Source organism: Felis catus, chromosome A3, assembly GCF_018350175.1.
Source record: "Felis catus isolate Fca126 chromosome A3, F.catus_Fca126_mat1.0, whole genome shotgun sequence".
Classification (NCBI taxonomy): domain Eukaryota; kingdom Metazoa; phylum Chordata; class Mammalia; order Carnivora; family Felidae; genus Felis; species Felis catus.
In genome coordinates, this window is record NC_058370.1 from 88030619 (window position 1) to 88054064 (window position 23446).

Sequence of the window (23446 nt, forward strand, 5' to 3'; positions counted from 1 at the left end):
CACTTGTTGCATTGGATTAGAGCACACAGATTTGTTTTAACTTAATCACCTCTGTAAAGGCCCTATCTCTAAACACAGTCACATTCCTAACTGGGGGGTTAGGGCATATGGATTAACATATAGATTTTCAACTTATGGATTTGGCGGGGGGGGGGGGGGGGGAGGACAATTCAGCCCATAACAGGCACCATGCCACTTCTGCTCATCATTGTGTCCCCATCACCCAGGACAGTCCTGGCATGTTGTAAGACTTGATACATGCCTGTTAAATGAATGATTGAATTTCAACCCCTATTTCCCCCTCCTCCCCAACCACATAGTGTGCTAGAGGCAAAGAAAAGAAGAGACACAGGTTGCTGCAGGAAATGTTTGCTGTCCTGATCCTAAAATTACAGACCTTTCAAGGAGGGTTGCTCCCACTCTTACCACCAGTGGGGCAAAAAGCCCCAGCAATCTGTTCCTGCCCTGGGTGTGTGTGCTACCCCCATGGGTTGCTGGGAAAGAAGTTTTGCTGACAGGTGCACACCCATCAGAGTGGCCCTCTTTAGAAGGTGAGTCACCCAACTGCTGGGAATGTGGATCTACACAGCTCCCAGAAAGCAGTTTAGCAATAGGTACTAGGACCTAAAAAAAAAAAAGTATGTCCTGCAACCTTATCATTCCAAAGCTGAAAATCCAATCTAAGGAACTAGCACAAGGGGCTCAAGATGGGGTTATATCCTAGTTTTTATACAAAAAAAAAAAAAAAGTATTTCTCACTGTTACGATAGTGATGCATAACAATGGGAAAGTTTTGTAAATCTAGTCCATTCATATGATACAAAAGTATGTAGCTATTGAAAAAATTGTCTATGAAAAATGAATAATGATGCAAGAAAATGTTACCTGAAAAAGCAGTGCACAGAACTGCATATACATTGACCTCAGAAATATAATAAATGCTCTAATTTACACACACACACACACACACACACACACACTCAAGAGGGAAAAGCCTGGATTGGTAAATCTCCAAATGTTAATACTTTTTTTTCAGACTCAGAGATTTCTTTCTTTTATGCTTTTGTGTTAAAGGTACCAGATGTTGCTTTATAGCCAGAAAGTGGGGGGCGGGGGGGGGGAGGGGGCGGTAAGCAAGAGCTTTTAAGGCAGCTAGACCAGGTCGGTCAATGAAATTCCTCAGCTCCTGGCTTCTCGGGAAAGCGCAGTCCCTGCGCCTGCTCCCCAACTGGTCCTCAGAGCGGCCCGCTGACTCCGACCGTCCGACCGGGAGTGCTCAAATCCCCGCGTCGGGAGGAGGCGACAGACTTGGCGAGGAGCGAGGCCGGGGGTGGAAGGTCGGGGGAGGGGCAGAGCCTTTCTCCCATTTGGAGCGAGATCTGGACTGCGCTGGGCGTCCTGAGCCCTGGGCCAGCCCTCCGCCATCGCGGCCGCCGCCCAGTCCGCTCTTCCCCAGCCAGGTGCAAAATGCCTTGTCATTGGGAGAGTCTGCGGCCGGAGCATTGAATTACAGCTCGGCCGAGCCGGGTAGGGCGGCGGGGGTGGAAGATGAGCAGCAGCCCCAGTTCTCAGAGCGCCTGCTGACAAGCTGGTAAGCGCAGAGGGTGCGAGGACCGCGTGTAGCCCACTGGAGCAGCCCGGGGCTGGCCTGTTCCTCTTTAAGAGCAGAAGATCTGAGCCGGCAGCCAGCGATCCCAAACGGCCTCCCTCCTCCAGCCTTCTCCAGTGAGGAGACCCACGAGCTGCGCCTAGATCCTCCACGACCTTCTCCAGCCCTCTCCGCGCCCTGGGCGCACGGGGCCCTTTCTCGCGCCAGTCATGTTGAGAGTCTTCATCCTCTACGCCGAGAACGTCCACACCCCAGACACCGATATCAGCGATGCCTACTGCTCAGCGGTGTTTGCAGGTAGGAGGGGCCTGCATCCCCGCCGGGCGGAGGGATGGGGGGGGGGGTTGGTCAGAAAGGGGACACCTCAGACCTCCACCCAGAGGGCACGGGGATGGGAGAGAAGAGACTCCACGCCCCCGCCAGACTGACTTTGAGTGTTGGAAAGACACACATCCTCAGAAAGGGGCGACCCAGAGGGAAACTGAGGCAATGAATGAGGTGATTGAACAGCGCTTCTCTGGAACCTGGAAGCTGAACCCAGGTTGGGGCTAAAGTGGGCCTGGAAGTTGGGGCCAGCACCTCTCCTCTCACTCTTCTGGGTCTCTTAGCAGAGGTCTTCCCGCACTGTACTGCGGGGATCTCCTCCTCTCCACCGAAGGCTGGGTCCCAGGCCTATTTATAGCCCTGCTGTCTTCCCCAGGCCTGGGCCTGGCTGCTCTCCGAGGCCTCAGCTCTCTATCACAGGCTGGGCTGGCAGGCAGGCGGCCACTGGGGGCAGAGGCAGCGCTCTCCTGTCCAGGGATCCTACTCTGGCTTTCCGCACAGGATGGGAGAAATTTAGCAGCTGGCAGGGCTGACACCAGCACCAGCCTCTAGGAACTTTCTCCCTTCTCCCCTCCCTCCCACCAGACTGGAGCTTGTTGGGGAGTGGTATCTGGGGAGTGGTATCTTCATCATCCTTGAACAGAGGAGCCTACTCCCCTATCAGATTGGGACCTCCCACAGTAAAGTCTTCCCATGGTCATGACTGAACTTTTTCTCCAGGAAGTGAGGACCAGGCCCAATCTGCTTCCTGGGACTGCCCTCACAGTCAAGCCAGAGCTGTGGTCTACCCCGCTGGGTTTTTAGGTTTAGAGCCAATGGAGGGGGGGGGGGGGGGAGGACCGGAGCCAAGGGTATGAGAGTCCAGCCCCCAGCCCCAACCCAGTGGGTTTGTTCTCAGTCTCTATTACTTGTCACTTCCCTTCTCTCCAGAGACCTGGCTTCATCTCAGGCCCTCAAAAATCATAACATCCAACAGACCTCCCTTTTCAGTTTCGTGAGTTCCTGGATATACCTGTTTGTTCCCAGACGCCCGATGCCTATGTACATATGTGTTCCGAGACACATGTACACCCAGGACTGCATATGACATCTGTGATGTTCCAAGGGGTAGAGGTTCAGAGAAAGAAGGCATGTGTCCACCACAGCACACAAAGACATGTCAGAACAGGTGCATGTGCACACACACTCCTGGATGTGAAATTTGGGGCTTCTCAAGGAGGAGTCATTGAATGAGCCTGTGACCTGGGAAGCAGCCTGAGCCAAGAGGAGGGATAGAAGGGGAGTGGGAGATGACACTACAGCTGTTTTTTTTTGCTAACGTGTTGTTTTGACCTGTTCTCCACCAGTTTCCCACAGTTTTCTCCGGAAATGAAATTTATCCAGGTGTTTCCAGGGGAAAGACAAAGGCACAAATGGGGGGCCTCCACACTTCCTCTGCATCCTCAGCACTGGGCATGTCAGGCCAGGCCAGCAGCCTCACGAAGGGCCCAGGGCTCCTAGTTGCTCAGCTGCAGGGAGCATCATACCCACCGTGAATATCCCCCTAGCTGAGGGGAAGGAGGGTACTGTCATCTTGGAGGGAGGGGGAAACCCTGTGCTTGAATAGCTGCCTCTTGCTCCAGTGCCCTAGCCCCCATCACAGTGCCCTAGGCCAAGGGCTGAACAAGCTTTGCAAATGGCACCCTCTAGAGCTGTCCAATGCATAAAAGAACCTCAAGGGGGGCCACCATGGAGCTCTGCCTGTGTTCTCAGGGGTCTTGTCTCCTCTGGTGTCCATTCAGCCTGAACCAGATTTTTCTTCCCTGATCACAACCTCTCCCACCCTCCCCCACCCCTAATACACACACACACACACACACACACACACACACACACACACACACACAAACATACACACACACACACACACACACATACATACTTGTCTCATAATTCACGGTTCCCCTACCCATGCCAGGCCCTGAACCCTAGTAGGAGAAAGGAAAGAATGAATAATGTATGGGGAAGCACTTTCTAACCCCTGAAGTGCTTTACCCACAGGAGTACTGCTGGTGTGGCTCCTCTCCTGTCATTATTTCAACCCCAAGGGTTGTCTGTGGGGCCATCTTCCCCATCCCGCATCCGTCATCCTCCCTTGGTGTCCCTGACTCGCCCCTCCCCCCACCTGCGTGATGTCAGTCTGCAGCCTTGCCCTTTGCCTGCTGCCTGGCTCCCCTGGGTGGTCTCCCCTTCCCTGGGAGAAAGGAAGTAGGCTGTCTGCGCTGACAGTGAGTGCCCCCAGAGGGGGCTAGTGAGCCCACACTCCCAGTCACCAGGAATGCAGTCCCTCCCTCCCCCAGACCTGGACACATTCCACCTCCTGCACTGTCCCTGCTCTTAACCCACGTCCAAATTTGGCCTCCCTGCCGCATTCAGTCCTGTTCACCCTCCTTCTCCCAGCCAGAGCCAAGTTGGCGAATGATTACACAGAAGGCCCCAGTCTCAGGGACACACTATCACTACTCAGAGCCAAACACCCTTCTGGGGAGTAGTCCCTCACCAGTTAGCCAGACGCTTTAGGTGTTGGGCCCATAAAGCTCCTCCTTTGGCTACCTGATTATAATATCCCATAATGACACCTCCTCTGTGCACACATAAATTCATGTCATGCTCACAGCAGCTTTGTGAGGCCAAAAGGCAGGGGTATTTTTCCTCTTTAGAGATGAACAAATAGGCCCAGAGAAGTGCAAGGGCCTGGCCAAGGTCATACAGGGGCTAAAGCACCTCCCATCCTCACCCCCACCCCCCTCTTCACCGCCCTCTGTTGTTCTCAGCATCCATGGCTCATGAATAAGCATACCATGTGCTGCCCACACCCAGGCACCATGAGCCTGAGCCAGCACGGGTGGGGGGGGGCGGTGCTTGGGGTACCTGGCATGGGGCTGAGTCAAAGTAGGGGGCAGTGCAAGGCTGCAGGGCACACAATATAAGACAAATGACTAATAGATGGAGGATTCTGGTTTTGAAAATGTACATTCATCACAAGGAGAGAGAATGGGCATTCATTTAAGTACAAACAATGTACCATTTTCAGCTGCTGTTTCTTTAAAACCCCATAACAATCCTTTGAAAGAGACATATTTAGGGACGCCTGGGTGGCTCAGCTTTTGACTCAGTCAAAGCATTTGACTTTGGCTCAGATCATGATCTTGGTTCTTGAGTTCAGGCCCAGCATTGGGCTCTCTGCTGTTGGCACAGAGCCCACTTCAGATCCTTTGTCTCTCTCTTTCTCTCTCCCCTGCTTGCGCTCTGTCACTCTCAAAAAAATAATCTTTGAAAGAGACGTATTTAACTGATACCGAGCTTAGTAGGTGCTAGGCACTGTTCTAAATAAAACTCATTAACCGTGAGCTACATCATGTTCCAGCTATACTTTGTACCAGGCACTTGTATGTAAACACTTAACCCTCCTAGCAACCATATATAATAGCAACTATCACCCCCATTTTACAGATGAGAAAACTGGCACAAAGAGGTTATGTTATACACTGGTAAGTAGTGGAGTTGGGAACTGAGCTCATGCAATCTGGCTCCAGAGCTCCATCTTTCACCGCTTCACGATTTCCTTTGGGTCATAATTTACCTTTGATTTTCAAGAGACAAGCAGTAAAAGGTGGAGGGGCAGGATTTGAACCCAGGTCTGCTCACACCCTGGAGTCCAGTCTCTTTGACACAGTCTCTTGGCACTCAATGCATACTAGCTATTATTACTAATATTATATATGATTATATATATATTTATTATAATAATTATTATAGTTAACATGCATTGTACATATACAAGGAAATCACTTCACACATCCAAGAAGACTGTCACTATCTTTTTTGCCTGGTCATTCCTATCATCAGCTGCATCACACTGGGCACAAGGGGCTCAGTGGTGAGTGGCCATCCCCTCTGCCTCAAGGGACCCTGGTCCTATCTCCTCTGGCTGCCCACTCTGGAGCAGCCCCTTCTGAGTTGAAGGCATTTGTCCACCTGCCTGATGTCTGGCCATGGCCATCACCGTGGTGGCAGGTCTTTCTTGGGACAAATATTCCTCTGGTGACCCTTCAAGCCTACAAACCTTCTCGGTGCTTCTCCCCAGGTAAAAGTCATGCTCACTCTCAGCTATCTGTATGCTGATCTCTTTCCAAATTGCTTCATTAGAATGAAACGTTAGCCAGTAGAGTGCTAACATCTACTATAACCTACTGTGTGCCAGCCATTGTGCCGGAAGGGCTATCGTTCAGTTTGAATCCTCCCAACAGCTCTGTGAAGTATCATTCTCTCGATTTCACAGAAGTGGAAGTAGACTCTCAAAGATTAAGTCACATGCCTCGGGTCACACAGCTAGAAAAGGGTGGACTGGGATGGAGGCCCAGGATCATCTGATTGTTCCCACTACAAGATGGTTCTGCCCAGGAAGTCACATGATCATGGCCATGGCCAGAGTCACTGCTGCCTGTACATTCTACACCCTTGGTGGATACACAGGTGCCCTTTCAGTCCCAGCTTTGGATTGGGCTATCAATGGAGCACGTATCCTTCAGTGAATGTGAGGGGAGAGGGCAGAAGGATGCCTTGGACTGTCCATACTCTTGGAAGTTCTTGGACCTTGACACATGTGCCCTGAAGGAATCCTGTAAATTCATAGGCAGAGTCTTCATCTCAAGGTTGGTATCATTGAGCAGAGGGGCAAGGTGTGTTTGCTTCTTGGTCACCCCACGTCAGGCCTTGGTAAAAAGAGAGACCTGAGCCAGAAGATACCAGTCGGCCCAACTCCAGCAACAAGAAGAATCTCAGTTAGAAGTACCTCTTCGTCGACTGACAGGGAGGTAGGACCCCTAATAGGTGACAGAGAGGGCAGGGACCAAAAACTCACATGCCTAGGGGAGCCTGGGAGGTGGTGTAACTAAGATGAGGTCAGAAGGAAAAGCACATGCGCGTTGGGTAAGTGGTGGCAAGTGGCGTGAGCTGAGAGTGCACGGCTCACTGCACAGGTGCCAGATAGGCACTGTCAGGCAGAGAATTTGGGCCCGTGTGCCAGCTTCTCTGGTTTTTCAAGAGAAGCTATAAACTCGGATTCGTAGGAGAAACCTCCTGATGTTTAATTAAGGTATTATTTTGTTATAAAACATTGTGTTGCTCAAAGACAATAGGTCTGTAGGCCGAATGCACCCCCAGGGGACACCAATCACAGTGTGTGAAGCACGGTGTTTCATTCAATCTTGGAGACCTTAGTCCTGGGCTCTTGGGATAACAGACAGCCAGTCTCCTCTCTCTTGGGATGATCAGTCAGCACCTATCTGTGAATACACCGATAGGGCAACGGGGCAAATTGAGGAGAACTCTAGTCCCTTCCTCCTCATCTCTATCAGCCCTGAAATGTTGTTGCACTTAACGTGACATCTTAAGTAAAGTCCGGGCTTGCTATGCAGACTCAGCTTCAAAACAGGTCCCCTCACCGCCTTCCTACCTCTCAGTGGCTCCTAAGCTGGCCCTACCACCTTCACAGAGGTACTGGGGTAGTCTGGGGTGCTGAGGAGCTGTCCCATACCTGAGCTTCAGGTGGGGTGCAAACCTGGCTATTAGTGAGCCCTAACTAATGGTGGTGTGAACACGGTAGTCTCTCTCACTTACCTCCTAGTTGATGTTTAGGCAGTTCTGGCCAGTAAGGTTCTGACCCACAGGGCTGTCTAGCACCAGATCCTCCTGTCTTATTGCTCTGCTATTCCCGGGGGTCCCCTTGACAACATGGTTGGTGACTTCACCATCACAACCTGTATCACAGCACAGGCAGGCGTGCCTCTTCCCTATAAGGATACAATCAGACAGTTTTGTACATTCTGCTCATACCCTGCTGGCCATCACTTGGTTTCATGGCCATATCTAGTTGTGAGGCCATATCTAGTTTCTATTTGGGTGGCCATGTGTCCAGGTAAAACTGTGCAACATTTCTGTAGAAGAAGGGGAGAACATATAGAAAGGCGACAAGTTGAGGGCCCAGCTGGCTGTCCATGAGAACTGCATTCCTGATACAAGTCCCTTTGGGAGGAAGCCCCCTTTAGGACGAGGCTGCACTATGATGTCTCCAAAGGAACAGTCAGTTATCTCATCAGGAAGCAGTGAACAGCAGCCAGGCTGGGAAGCTGGAGGTTGGAATGGGAAAGGGGCCTCAGGAAGTGTCCGGGGCTCAGGCCACCAGCTGCTGCTTTTCTGGTTTACAGAACAGACGTGTGGAGCCCCTGCTGCTGGGACACAAGCCAAATGTTTGTATGTATGAGTCCTTTGGAATATTCCTCTGGAAATATCAGATATGCCCCCTACAGATTTCCTGTGCTACCTCTGATGGATTCAAGCAGGAGGAGGTGGCGGGGTGTGGAGAGCTGGGGGAAAGGAACACAGCCTGGAATCACTGGGACAGTAAAAAATATCCCAAATCATCATATCCAAAACTCCCCCAGGGGGCAGTACTGCCCTCTTTGAGAACCACTGGCTTAATCTCATCATGGGGCGGAAAGGACACTGGGGAACCGAGTCCACTGGCCACTACGCCAACCGCAGGCCGGCCCTTACTGTGCACTGGGAATACCTGGCCGATTGAGATGTCCTTGGTCTTTCCCCTCCTTGACCCCACCATCCAGCTAGACCTCGAGCAGGTAATTACACAGTTATTCCTTATAATTGCAATGAATGCCAAGAAGAAAAGTGCGGCTGTCCAGTTGTTTGCCAGAGGAACCCATCCTAGGCCAGGATGTCAGAGACGGCTTCCCCAGGGGCGCAATATGTAAGCTGAGGCCTGAGGATGCATGGGGTTTGCCCTGTGAAGAGAGAGGGGAAGGCGTTCACAAGCAGAGGAGACGGCAGGGCTCCAAGTTGGAAGAGAGCTCAGCACGTTCCCAAACCTGAGAAGCCATAGGAGCTGGGACTCAGAGAGTGAGGGGTGGAGTGGCCTTTCTCAGTGGGTGGAGGTGAGGGATCTGGGCTTCATCCCAAGAGCAAGGGAGGCCTTTGAGGCCTGATCATATCTGTTGTAAGATCACCTGGCCCCAGTGTAGATAATGGACTAGAGGTGACCAGCTGGGAGGCCCCTGCAGTGGCCCAGGCAGGAGAGGGTAGTAGAGAAAATGCCTCAGTGGAGGCATTTGGATACTGTGGGCACATAGATGCTACCAAAGTCATGGGTGTCAGCAAGGAAGATTTAAGCTTCAAGTAAGTGAGATCTTGCCTCAAATAGGCTTTAATAATTAACAGTCTTAGGGTGACCTTCCCTCGCAATACATGCCCCCTTGGAGGGAACTCCCATCGAGTACTAGGCCCCAGTAGGATCCAGAGACATGGTGGGTTCTGTGCATATACAGCATACAGCTCCAGAGTCATCTCAGACCCAGGCAGACCATTTTTCTCTCCGGTCTGCTGCCACAGGTGTCTGCTGCATCCTAGAGATGGTAGGCCAATGGGATCCTCAGGCTTCCTTATTCTTAAGAATCAGGGGAGGGAGTTGGGCTTGTCCGTTTCCGGAGTAAAAGCCCATCCCTTCTGGAGAACAACTCAGGATGTATGTCTGGTGCTAAAGCAAGAGCCGTTGCCAGGAGATGGGCTCAGGTAGATCAGGATCTACCTGGAGCTGGGCCTGGGGGGTCATACCTGAACAGCTGCGTTCTGCTAAGAGGGATGAAGGAGGTCTGAATGTTGGAGAGGAAGCAAGTGTCCACCTCATTATGAAGGTAGTGGGGTCACCCAGGGAGAGTGGGAGAGTCCGGAGGAAGTCCCCAGCCAGCTAGAAAAGGTGCAACCTTTAAGGCTGGGGAGAAGACAGCCTCAGACTTGTCACTGAAGGGGTGGGATCCAGTGCCCAAGTGTCCAGCCGGTCTTAGGAGTATAGATGTTTCATTCATAAAAAATGGGAGAGAAGGTTGGCGCACCTGGGTGGCTCAGTCACTGAGCTTCCGACTCTTGGTTTGGGCTCAGGTCATGATCTCACGGTTGGTGAGTTTGAGCTCCACATCAGGCTCTGCGCTGAGCATGGAGCATGCTTGGGATTCTCTTTCTGTCTCCTTCTGTGCTTCTCCCCCAAGCACGTGCGCGCGCGCTCTCTCTCTCTGTAAAAATAAATAAAATGGAAAACAATTAAAAATGGGACAGAAGGCAAAGGATTTGGGCACAGATGCTGATGGGGGTTAGGAGCCTGGGAGCCTGGGGGAAGTTCTGTACTCAGTAAATAGGAAGCAAACAGAGTGAGGGTGGCTTGGGGTGTTGTAGGTTTGGGGAGAGAAGTATGACAGTCCTCTCTGAAGAGACTGTGGAAAGATTGCTTGCTGGGTAGCAGTCAGGGTGCACCTGAGTCAGGAGTCACGGTTATCAAGTGGTGGGGGCAGGTTAGATCTGCGATTCTCCCACATCTTCGGTGCAGGGTGGAGTAAGCAGAGTTGGATTTCACCAGGTTATGGTTTACCCACATGAAAAATGCTGGAGCCTCTAAATAAGAGAGGGGAAAGCGAGTTGAGAGGTTTTGCAGGAGAATGAGGACTAGTCACTGAATTTAGGCTAAGGACCAGTGAGGAGGTGGAGGAGGGGCAGTGTCCTGCCCGGTGCTAGGTGCTGCGGTGTAGGGGTGTAGAGATGAGAAGCCGGGGCTCCCGTGGTCGAGAAGTCCGCCAGCTGCAAAGGACCTGACAAGCACTCAAGGCTCGCGCTAAACTCAATTCCTCCCCCCTGTAGGGGGCGAGGGGGCCTGGAGGTTGCTGTCGAGGCGGTGGCAGGGGGACCGAGTGGGCAGCGTGTGGATCGGTGTGCTTCAGGGAACGCAATATAATTTAAACACCTCAGCGCACGGAGACGAGCGACCCCAGACTGCTTGGAGAAGCTGAGGGGCGGGTTCGCGAGGGCTCGGGCCGGTCCGGGAGTGTTTCCAGAACGGCCGCCTGGGCACCGCGGGCGGGTAATTGGTCGGGCGGCGCGAAGCCGGGGGCTCGGGTTGGAGCGTGTCGCCCCGCCGCTCCGCACACTCGCTGCAACTGGTAGTTTTCCGCAGACTCTCGCGTTCTTGCGGCCGGATGTCCCCTCCTCCCGCCTTCGCTCGTTCCCCAGTCTCCCGGCGTCCTAGGCGTGCGGAGCCTGGCTGGGCGCAGCGGGGTGCAGAGCCGCGGCCTCCCGCGAGGTCGGCACTGGTGCGCTCCGGCCCCGGCGGGCAGAGCGCCGGGCTCCAGTCGCCGGCGCCTGGCTCAGCTGTGCGCTCCGCGTCAGCGCCGCTTCCGTTCCCGGCCCGGGGCGGGTATCCGCCGAGGGGGACCAGCGCAGCCACCGGCGCCCATCTGACCCCAGGGCGGGCCTGGGCGGGGGCTAGGGCCGGGCGGGGGTGGGACGGTCCGCCCAGCGGGTGTCCTGTGTCCTCCCCCCGGCCTCGGCCGGGCGCGCGGACTTCTTCGCGGAAGCGCAGCGAAGGCGACTGCTCCCCTCTGGCGCGGGCGCCGCGGTGCCGGGCTCTCGCTCGCTGGTGCCCGGGCCCCCTGCTCCCGCTCCCGTCCTGCCCGCGTGCCTCTGCGCGCCCGGGGCGGCCCAACCATGCTGTGCTGCCTGCTGGTGAGGGCCAGCAACCTCCCCAGTGTGAAGAAGGACCGGCGCAGCGACCCGGTCGCCAGCCTGACTTTCCGAGGTGAGAGCCCCTTGGCCGCGGCACCCGCGCGCCCGCGCCGCCCGACTCTCCGCGCGCGGCCGCATTTGCGGCCACGGCTCCGGCACTAACCCTAGCCCAGGGCACGGGGACAGAAATCTCAGCTCTGCAGGGAGGGCGAGGAGGATGAACCAGAGCATAATAAATACCATAGTGCTCTGCAGTTTTGGAAAACGGAAAGTGCTATAGTATGTAATAGTTGCCACTTTTCTAAGACCCGTTCCCGGAGGTATGATGCGAGAACCCTTTACCGGGCAGAGAGGCTAAGGGTGAGAAAAGAAAGATGGGTGCAGAACAGAGAGAGGAATCAGGATCGCTTACAAACTGGGCGCGTAGATGGTGTGCTTTTGAAGTTGTGTCTTTATTTCATTCATTCATTCATTCGCCCGTCTTTATTGAACACTGGCCATATTGAATCCGCCATGCCTCAATTGGGAAGAAAAGGAACAAAATAGGAGCGATATGGCCTTGACGCCAGAATTTTGAGCGGTGTCAAGGATGTTTTTCAGAATTCAAAGAGCCTAAGCATCTACATGAGGTGCTTAGACAAGAGAGGGTCTCTCTCTCTCTCTCTGGAGCAACAAAGGACTCCTAACCCCCCTTCTCACCATGTACCCTTAACCCATCCCCTTTAAGGTAGACATTCTCATGGGAGGAGGTGTCTCAAGAGGGGGAAGGAGAAAAGGAAGGATATGTTAAAATGAAGAGAAGGAACAATGGCTGTGAGTCAGGACCCCAGTTCTGCAAAGAAAGATAAATAAGGAGAGGAGAGAGGGTTTCTCTCTTACCAAAAGTAGAGGGAAAAGTGGCCGGTGTTTTCCTGAGATTTGAAAACAGTGAGGGCACCAGCGGGCTCTTTAGCTCTGACCCAGGATCTCCATCCAGACTCCAAGCTCCTCAAACTAATAATGACCATAGATGGCAGACACAATTTGGCAAAGTGAGAAATACTCACATTTATTCTTTGTTATGGGACAGTTTACATTTTATCCCTCTTTTGAAAAATGTAAGTAAACACATTTTGGAAAGCTTTGCTCTTTTCATGAGCTGGTGACGTTACTGGATGCCTACTATGAAATGCAACTTCACGACAAGGTCGCTAGCTCATCTGCCTAAGCCATTCCCTTATAGAAATTGTGGGTCCACCTCTGGCTGGAAAAGAAGTTCTGTAGGGGTCTTGAGACCAGGGGCCTAAAGAAGCCTAGGTCTCCTGGATGCTTTGGGATCTGTTCACAGCTCTTTCCCCCTGGTTCTGGAACAGTCTTGTGGTAACTCCCAATCTCTCCATTCTGCAGATAAGGAAATGGAAACCTGGGGAAGCCATGTGTCCAGGTCAGTGGTCATGGCAGGGAGTGCTGGGAGTGGGCAGTGCCCTTGGGTCAGGAAGGTGACCACATCTGTGGAGGCCCCTGTTGGCTGTTGCCCTGGCCCAGGTACCCCATTCAGCGGCTGTCCTCTCAGTATTCACACCCCCCACCCCGACCCCTTGTGATGCTTTACTATTTATTTGCATTGATAAACTCCTAGCAAAATGGAAATATAATAGAATGTAACATCTCCAACTGTTCAAAGCCTATTGTTTTTCAAAGCTCTGCTGCAATGCCACCTTCTCCAAGAAGGCACCCAGGCTTCCGCTGGCATTCACGAGTCTCTTCTCTCTGTGCGTACAGCACCTTACTAGGTCTGCTAGAGTGCTCACCCCAGCCAGCCTGTGCCCAGCACTCAGATCCACGCTTAGAATGCTGTGACTGCTTGAGAGCAGCAGCCTGTCCTATTTATCAGGATGCCCAGTGCTGAGCACAAAGCAGTTCTCTGTAGTGTTCGTGTGCTTTCTGGCCCAGGCTCTGACCATCCTTCAGTTGTGCCTGAAGCCTCATGCAGTCTGGGCCAGTGGTCCTCATACTTGCTGTGCCTGAGAATCCTCTGGATTCTGATCCAGCAAGGTCCAAGAGGTCTGAGACTCAGCGCTTAACATCTACTTGATGCAGAACATTTTGGAACCACACTTTAAGAGAAATTGATGTGAGACGTGGTGAAATCTGAAATTAATGTCATTCCCTCCCCCACTCCCACCCCAGAGGCTATTCATACTGCAGTCCATGGCTGAGTTGACACTTAGGGGGAGAGGCCATTAGAATCAGACCCAGAATTTACAGATCATTTAGGCTGGGGTGCTCTACCCTGGCTGCACAACAGAACACGTGGAGAGCTTTAAAAAAGACCGCTACCAACCTCCTTATCCCCTCTTCGCTTGAATCTCTGGAGGAGGGGCCCAGATATAGGTGTTTCTAAAAATTCTCCAACGTTTCAGATGTGCAGTTAGTGGGGTGAGAAGCCTAGAGCCTGATCCCCTCATGGCACAGAGGGCACTGTGGCCTGCTTGCAGAGAAACCAGCCTGCACTGGTTGCTTGGCTCCCACTTGCAGCCCCAAATGCATGGGCCTGGCCGGCCCCACTTTCCCCGCAGTTGTTCCCAGGGCATTCCAGGCTCGGATGTAATTTCAGGACCTACCTCCCGAAATAGACCATGAGCTCTGGGAGGCTGGACTCTGAGGCCACTTTCTGGGTCCTCTCTCATGGGTTCTCCCTCTCTCATGGGTTGAGGGTGGAGGTTATTAACGAATACTTATCATTCCTTTGTTCTGTACTAATTAACTAATTAGTTAACTAAAACTACCATGGGTCCCTGGGCTGTGGCAGATAGGTTTGACAGATTATCTGCATGAATGAACGGCTTCATTTCCTATAGCATTTGATGATCTGTGCCTCTCTTCTGTTCTGCCCATTTTCCACTGGCTAATGTGATTATTTATGCCTCTTCATTCATGCACTTAGTTCACCGAACAAATATTTATTGAGCACCTAGTATGTGCTGGTGCTAATCAAGGTGCTGGGGACACGGCCAAAAGCAAAACCAGATCCCTCTTCCCTTGGAGCTCAGACATGTTATTTCCTTGAGGGTGTGCTCTCCTGCGACCTGGCTTGGTGAATTTCTACCCTGCTTCACCCAGGCATTACTGTTTCTTCCCTTTCTTTCATCCTGTCAGGGCTTCTCTTCCTTCCTATGTCTCTCTAGTGGGCCCCTCTCCCTTTCTCCTCCTTCCCACCCTTCTGTCTCCTGTGGGGGTGGGGGAGCACAGAGGTGGGGGCTGGTCTCTAGGCTCTGGGCAGGAGGCTGGGGGATCTTATAGAAACTTCTGAAGGTGGAAAGACTTCTTAGGGGCTGGTGTGCCTCAGCTGTATAGGGAATGTGGGCTGCAGGGCTGTCTGAATCTGGCTTTTTAAACATTATAAAGTGGCTTGAAAGCGTTGAAATAACCTTCTATTTTCTTTTTGTGAACATAATGCATACTCAGTGTAAAAAAAAGGATTTATTATAGGAGTGCCTGGGTGGGTCAGTCGGCTAAGTGTCTGACTCTTGATTTTGGCTCAGGTCGTGATCTCCAGGTTGGTGCAGAGCCTGCTTGGGATTCTCTCTGTCTCTGTCTCTCTCTGTCTCTCTCTCTCTCCGCCCCTCCCCAATTTGAGCGCGTGTGCACTGTCTCTCAAAATAAAATAAATAAATAAAAATCTTAAAAAGGATATATTGCAGGAATATATGAGGCAAAAGTAATGAATGGCCCCAAATCCAGGTACTTTGAGTTAACTTGTTATCAGTTATCCAAGATTCTTTTTTCCTCTTTTTCAAAAAAGCAATTTTTAGGTGTGAAATTTAACACCCATGTAACGTACATACAATGTAAACGTATGCTTTAATGTACTGGTTCTCAGCTGGGGGTGATTTTGTTCCTCAGGACACATTTGGCAATGTCTGGAGACATTTTGGGTTGTTACCACCGAGTTGGGGAGGGGGGTTGGAGTGCTACTAGCATCTAGTGGGAAAGGGCCAGAGATGCTATTAAATATCCTACAGTGTATAGGACTGGCCCACAATACCCATAAGAAAGAGTTATCCAGCCTCAAATGTTAATAGTGACAAGGTTGAGACACCCAGCTTTAATGAATAAATGGGGAAGGGACTATCCATGTGTATCAGCAGGACAAGGAACAGAACCTTGCCAGTCTCACCCCTCCATCACAATTCCCAGATCCCTTGCCTTCCTCTCTAGAGATAGTCCCATCCCAGATATCTTTTTTCAGATGTTTGAATGTTTACATTTTCACTTGACAATGAACCAGGGGCATCTTTCTGTCAGTAGATAATCCTTTACACGTCTTTTAAAAATGTCTGCGTAGTATTTTATTACATGGATGCACGCTAATTCAGTTCATCAACCCCCTATTGATGTATATTTCGGTTATATCAACTTTTTTATATTTATATCCATTGCTTAAGTTATACTGTCACTGTGGGAAATATCCTAGTGATTAAATCTTTTTTTAAATGGCTGTGCTAATGCTTCAGTGAAGCTTGATTTTATTTTATTTTGTTTCATTAAAATTTTTTTTTAATGTTTATTGTTGAGAGAGAGAGCACAGGGAGGGGCAGAGAGAGAGAGAGAGAGAGAGAGAGAGAGAGAAAGAGAGAGAGAGAGAGAGAGAGAGAGAGAGAGAATCCGAAGCAGGCTCTGCACTGACAGCAGAGAGCCCGATGTGGGGCTTGAACCCACGAACCATGAGATCATGACCTGAGCCAAAGTCAGTCGCTTAACCAACTGAGCCACCCAGGTACCCCAATTGATTAAATCTTTATTAACATATTTAATTATTCCCTTTGGGTAAACACTGGAAGTGGCATTGCTGTTGTCTGTGTCAGAGGTTAGAGAGATGCGTGTAAGGCTTTGCTGCATTTCCCAAATTGCTTTCCTGAACATCTATACCAGTTTTACACTCTCATTAGCTGAGTATGAAACTTTTTTCCCTATAATCCTGCTAACACAAAACATTATCATGCTTTAACAATCATCGTTAACCATTTCTTAGGTTCAAATATTTGTGATATTTCAATGTTTGTGATATTTCAGTGTTATTACCTATTACTTACTTGCATTTATGTCTCACTGAATTGCTTTTTTAAGAAGTTTAAGTTTATTTTTGAGCGACAGAGAGAGAGAGAGAGAGGGAGAGAGAGGGAGGGATGGTGGGAGGGACAGAGAGAGAGGGAGAGAGAGAGAGAGTCTCACAGGCTCTGCGATGTCAGCACAGAGCCAGATTCAGGGCTCAATCCCACGAACTTATGAGATCATGACCTGAGCTGAAATCAAGAGTCAGACACTTAACTGACTGAGCCACCCAGGTGCCCCTCTTACTGAATTGCTTTTTAATTTGCCCAGTTTTTTGTGGGGGTTGTCTTTTTCTTAATTAGTTGCAAGTGCTCTTCATATATTAAGGATGTTAACATTTTGTCATAGATATTTCAGGTATAGTCCCCAGTTCTAATTGGCCTGTTGGGTTTAAAGAGTACCCCTCTCGGAGTACATTCTATCACAGCCGGTATATCTACCTACCGTCCCCCCTTCCTGGCTGTTTCCTGGAAAGGGTGGTTTCAGTGAGGATTTAGGAAGATGGATATTAGGGTGGGTTCTTGAGGGTGAGAAGAGTAGGACTTTTCTGGAAATGGGGGGCAATGACAGCTGCCCAGTTCCTGAGGTGTATAGGTTTAGGTTGGGGCACAGATGGTGGGCAAGTATCAAAGTTATCAGAGTCTACCCCTCCTTTTTGTAAGAGGGTATCTGTGCTGACAAGTAAAGCAGGTCTTCCTTCAGCGGAAGCCAGGGCTATCTTTTCTCCTTTCGGTTGCCATTGCCTTCTGGTTTTGTCCTGATACTTTGAATCTTTATCCTGCTCTTTGTACGATGGATAGTCTAATGAAGTGGCAACCGAGTACCCAAAACAGAACAAGTTCTCGATACATACTTGTTGAATAATCAAGGCCGCTTGCACAATCTTAAGCTGCCAGGAAGCTTCTTACAGTAAGTCTTGTCACCTGACTCATGGGCAGAGACAGCCTGTCTCTCTCTCTCTGGGAGTCCAGAACACCCCATTTCCTCTCTTCTCTCCTCTCTTTCTTTTTTTAAAATTTTTAAAGTTTATTTTTTTCTTCTCAAGTTAGTTAACATACAGTGTAGTCTTGGTTTCAGGAGTAGAACCCAGTGGTTCATGTCTTACATATGACACCCAGCGCTCATCCCGAAAAATGCCCTCCTTAACGTCCATCACCTATTTAATCCCTTCCTCCACTCCTATCAAACCTCAGTTCTCTGTATTTAAGAGTCTCTTATGGCTTACCTCCCTCTCCGTTTTTATATTATTTTTCCTTCCCTTCCCCTATGTTCATCTGTTAAGTTTCTCAAATTTCACATATGATATGTATCTTTCTCTGACTGACTTATTTTGCTTAGCATAATACCCTCCAGTCCTATCCATGTTGTTGTAAATGGCAAGATTTCATTCTTTTTGATCACCAAGTAATATTCCATTGTATATTTATATAACACATCTTTTTTTTCCTTTTTTTAATGTTTATTTATTTTTGAGAGAGAGAGAGACAGAGCATGAACAGGGGATCGAACCCATGAACTGCGAGATCATGACCTGAGCTGAAGTCAGATGCTTAACCAACTGAGCCGCCCAGGTGCCCCTATACCACATCTTCTTATCCATTCATCAGTTGATGGACATTTGGGCTGTTTCCATGATTTGGCTATTGTTGTGATAGCACTACTATAAACATTGGGGTGTATTTGCTCCAATCAAATCAGCATTTTTGTATCCTTTGGGTAAATTCCTGGTAGTGAAATTACTGGGCCATAGGGTAGTTCTAGTTTTAACTTTTTGAGGAATCTCCACACTGTTCTCCAGAGTGGCTGCACCAGTGTGCATTCCCACCAACAATGCAAAAGAGATCCCCTTTCTCCACATCCTCACCAGCATCTGTTATTTCCTGAGTTGTTAATTTTAGCCATTCTGCCCAGTGTGAGGTGGTATCTCATTGTGGTTTTGATTTGTATTTCCCTGATGTTGAGCAATGTTGAGCATTTTTTTATGTGTCTGTTTGTCATCTGGATGTCTTCTTTGAAGAAGTGTCTATTCATGTCTTCTGCCCATTTCTTCACTGGATTATTTGTTTTTCAGATGTTGAGTTTGGTAAATTCTTTATAGATTTTGGATACTGACTCTTTATCAGATATGTCATTTGCAAATATCTTCTCCTATTCCATCAGTTGCCTTTTATTTATTTATTTGTTTATTAAATTTTTTTTAATGTTTATTTATTTTTGAGAGAGAAAGAGAGCACGAGTGGGGAAGGGGCAGAAAGAGGGAGACACAGAATCTGAACCAGGCTCCAGGCTCTGAGCTGTCAGCACAGAGCCCAACGTGGGGCTCAAACCCACAAACTGCTAGATCATAACCTGAGCCAAATTGGCCGCCCAACTGACTGAGCCACCTAGGTGTCCCCCTGTCAGTTGCCTTTTAGTTTTGTTGATTGTTTTCTTTGCTGTGCAGAAGTTTTTATCTTGATGAGGTCCCAATAGTTCATTTTTGGTTTTATTTCCCTTGCCTCTGGAGTCATGTCAAGTAAGAAGTTGCTGCAGCTGAGGTCACAGAGGTTGCTGCCTGTTTTCTCCTCTAGGGTTTTGATGGTTTCCTGCCTCACACTTAGGTCTTTCATCCATTTTGAATTTATTTTTGTGTGTGGTGTAAGAAAGTGGTCCATGTTCATTCTTCTGCATGTCGCTGTCCAGTTCTCCCAGCATCATTTGCTAAAGAGACTTTTTTCCATTGGATACTCTTTCCTGCTTTGTTGAAGATTAGTTGGCCATACATCTGTGGGTCCATTTCTGGGTTTTTGATTCTATTCCATTGATATATGTGTCTGTTTTTGTTTTCGTTTTTTTAATTTTAAGCTTTATTTATTTTTGAGAGACAGAGCATGAGTGGGGGAGGGGCAGAGAGAGAGGGAGACACAGAATCCTAAGCCCGCCCCAAGCTCCGAGCTGTCAGCACAGAGCCCAATGCAGAGCTTGAACTCATGGACCACGAGATCATGACCTGAGCCGAAGTCAGATGCTTAACTGACTGAGCCATTCGGGTACCCCTATATGTGTCTGTTTTTGTGCCAATACCAGACTGTCTTGATGATTACAGCTTTGTAATATAGGTTAAAGTCTGGGGTTGTGATGCCTCCAGCTTTGGTTTTCTTTTTCAACATTACTTTGGCTACTTTGGGTCTTTTGTGGTTCCATACAAAATTCAGGATTGTTAGTTCTAGCTCCGTGAAGAATGATGGTGCTATTTTGATAGGGATTGCACTGAATGTGTAGATTGCTTTGGGTGGTATTGACATTTTAACAAATGTGTTCTTACAATCCATGAGCATGGAATGTTTTTCCATTTTTTTGTGTCTTCTTCAATTTCATTCTTAAGCTTTCTATAGTTTTCAGCGTACACATCTTTTACTTCTTTGGTTAGGTTTATTCCTAGGTATTTGATGGGTTTTGGTGCAATTGTAAATGGGATTAATTCCTTGATATCTCTTTCTGTTGCTTCATTATTGGTGTATAGGAGTGCAACCAATTTCTCTATGTTGATTTCATATCCCGCGGCTTTGCTGAATTCATGCGTCAGCTCTAGCAGGTTTTTGGTGGAGTCTTTTGGGTTTTCCAACGGAGTATCGTGTCATCTGTGAAGAGTGAAAGTTTGACTTCTTCCTTGCCAATTTGGATGCCTTTTATTTTGTTTTGTTGTCTGATTGCTGAGGCTAGGACTTCCAACACTATGTTAAACAACAGTGGTGACAGTGGACATCCCTGTTGTGTTCCTGATCTCAGGGGGGAAAGCTCTCATTTTTTTCTCATTGAAGATGCTATTAGCTGTGAGCTTTTCATAGATGGCTTTTATGATGTTAAAGTATGTTCCTTCCATCTCGATTTTCTTGAGGGTTTTTATTAACAAAGGATGCTGCATTTTGTCAAATACTTTTTCTGCACCTATTGACAGGATCATGAGGTTTTTATCCTTTGTTCTATTAATGTGATGTATCACATTGATTGATTTGCAAATATTGAATGAGTCCTGCAGCCCAGGAATGAATTCCACTTGGCCATCGTGAATGATTCTTTAAATGTACCGTTGAATTTGATTTGCTAGTATCTTGTTGAGAATGTTTGCATCCAGGTTCATCAGGGATATTGGCTTGTAATTCTCCTTTTTTAGTGGGGTCTTTGTCTGATTTTGGAATCAAGGTAATGCTGGCTTCATAGAATGAATCTGGAAGCTTTCCTTCTTTTTCTATTTTTTGGAACAGTTTGAGAAGAATAGGTATTAACTCTGCTTTATTTTATTTATTTTTTGAGAGAGAGGGTGCAAGTGAGCAAGGGGCAGAGAGAGAGAGAGAGAGACAGAGAGAGAGAGACAGAGAGAGACAGAGAGAATCCCAATCCCAGGCGGGGCAGAGAGAGAGAAAGAGAGAAAGAGGGAGAAACGTGGGGCTCCAGCTCACCTGATGCGGGACTCAAACTCAAAAACTGTGAACTCATGACGTGAGCTGAAGTCAGATGCTTAACTGACTGAGCCACCCAGGTGCAAAGTATTAACTTTGCTTTAAATGTCTGGTAGAATTCCCCTGGGAAGCCATCTGGCCCAGGACTCTTATTTGTTGGGAGATTTTAAAAAAAAATTTTTTTTTTTCAACGTTTATTTATTTTTGGGACAGAGAGAGACAGAGCATGAACGGGGGAGGGGCAGAGAGAGAGGGAGACACAGAATCGGAAACAGGCTCCAGGCTCTGAGCCATCAGCCCAGAGCCCGACGCGGGGCTCGAACTCACGGACCGCGAGATCGTGACCTGGCTGAAGTCGGACGCTTAACCGACTGCGCCACCCAGGCGCCCCTGTTGGGAGATTTTTGATAACCGATTCAATTTCATCGCTCGTTATGGGTCTGTTCAAATTTTCTATTTCTTCTCATTTGAGTTTTGGTAGTGTGTGGGTGTCTAGGAATTTGTCCATTTCTTCCAGGTTGTCCAGTTTGTTGGCATATCATTTTTCATAGTATCTCTAATAATTGTTTGTATTTCTTTTTTTTCTTTTTTCTTTTTTTTTCTTTTTTTTTCCAACGTGTATTTATTTTTGGGACAGAGAGAGACAGAGCATGAACAGGGGAGGGGCAGAGAGAGAGGGAGACACAGAATCGGAAACAGGCTCCAGGCTCTGAGCCATCAGCCCAGAGCCCGACGCGGGGCTCGAACTCACGGACCGCGAGATCGTGACCTGGCTGAAGTCGGATGCTTAACCGACTGAGCCACCCAGGCGCCCCTAATTGTATTTCTGTGGTGTTGGTTGTGATCTCTCCTCTTTCATTCGTTATTTTATCTATTCGGGTCTTTTCTCTTTTTGAGAAGTTTGGTTAGGGGTTTATCAATTTTTTTTTTATTCTTTCAAAAGACCAGCTCTTAGATTCATTGAACTGTTTCACTGTTTTTTGGATTCTGTATCATTTATTTCTGCTCTAATCTTTGTTATTTCCCTTCTTCTGCTGGCTTTGGGCTTTCTTTGCTGCTGTTTTCCTAGTCTTTTAGGTGTAAAGTTAGGTTGTGTATTTGGGGCTTTTTTGCTTCTTGAGATGGGCCTGAATTGCGGTATATTTTCCTGTTAGGACTGCCTTTGCTACATCCCAAAGGGTTTGGACTTGTGTTTTCATTTTCATTTGCTTCCATGTATTTTTAAATTTCTTCTTTAAGTTTCTGGTTGACCCATTCATTCTTTAATAGGATGTTCTTTAACCTCCATGTATTTGGGGGCTTTCCAATTTTTTTCTTGTGGTTGATTTCCAGCTTCATAGCATTGTGATCTGAAAATATGAATGGTAAGATCTCAATCCTTTTGTACTTGTTGAGGGCTGTTTTGTGACCTAGTATGTGATCTCTTTTGAAGAATGTTCCATGTGCACTTGAGAAGAATGTGTATTCTGCTGCTTTTGGATGAAAAGTTCTGAATATATCTGTTAAGTCCATCTGGCCCAATGTGTCAGTCAGAGTCATTGTTTCCTTATTTTTTTAAGTTTATTTATTTATTTTGAGAGAGAGAGGGTGTGTGTGTGTGTGTGTGTGTGTGTGTGAGAGAGAGAGAGAGAGAGAGAGAGAGAGAGAGAGAGAGAGAACACAATTGGGGGAGGAACCGAGAGAGAGAGAGAGGGAGAGAGAGAGAATTCCAAGCAGGCTCTGCACTGTCAGTGGCAGAACCTGATATGGGGCTTGAACCCATGAACCGGGAGATCGTGACCTGAGCTGACATTAAGAGCCAGATGCTTAACTGACTGAGCCACCCAGGCACCCCCATTGTTTCCTTATTGGTTTTCTGCCTAGATGATCTGTCCTTTGCTGAAAGTGGAATATTAAAGTCACCTACAATTATGGTATTATTATCAATAAGTTTGTTTATGTTTGTGATTAATTGATTTATATATTTGGGTTCCTCCATGTTGGGGCATAAATATTTACAATTGTTAGCTCTTCTTGGTGGATAGACCCCTTAATTATGATATAATGCCCTTCTTCACTTTTTGTTACAGTCTTTGTTTTAAATTAGTTTGTCTGATATAAGTATGGCTACTCTGGCTTTCTTTTGATGTCCAGTATCATGATAGGTGGTTTTCCATCCCCTCACTTTTATTTATTTATTTTTTAAAAGGTTTTATTTTTTATTTATTTTGAGAAAGAGAGATGTGGGAGGGGCAGGGGGAGAGAGAGAGAGAGAGAGAGAGAGAGAGAGAGAGAGAGAGAGAGAGAATGAGAATCCCAAGCAGCCTCTGCACCATCAGCATAGAGCCCAATGTGGGGCTCAAACCCACAAACCGTGAGATCATGACCTGAGCTGAAA

General features: G+C 48.4%; 1 protein-coding gene across 24 annotated transcripts in view; it reads left to right on the plus strand.

The window, feature by feature from the left end:
* Nucleotides 1-1366: 1366 nt before the first annotated feature.
* Nucleotides 1367-23446, plus strand: part of DYSF (dysferlin) — a 226014-nt gene continuing 203934 nt past the window's right edge. For 12 of the 24 annotated variants that reach the window (XM_045054360.1, XM_045054364.1, XM_045054362.1 and 9 more), the window contains exon 1: nucleotides 11338-11609. In XM_045054360.1, the coding sequence (XP_044910295.1) occupies nucleotides 11519-11609 (91 nt within the window). In that variant the 5' untranslated portion in view covers nucleotides 11338-11518. Of the gene's footprint in view, nucleotides 1907-11334; nucleotides 11610-23446 lie in introns of those variants that run through there. The other 12 variants (XM_003984110.6, XM_045054367.1, XM_045054374.1 and 9 more) reach the window with 4 other exon arrangements.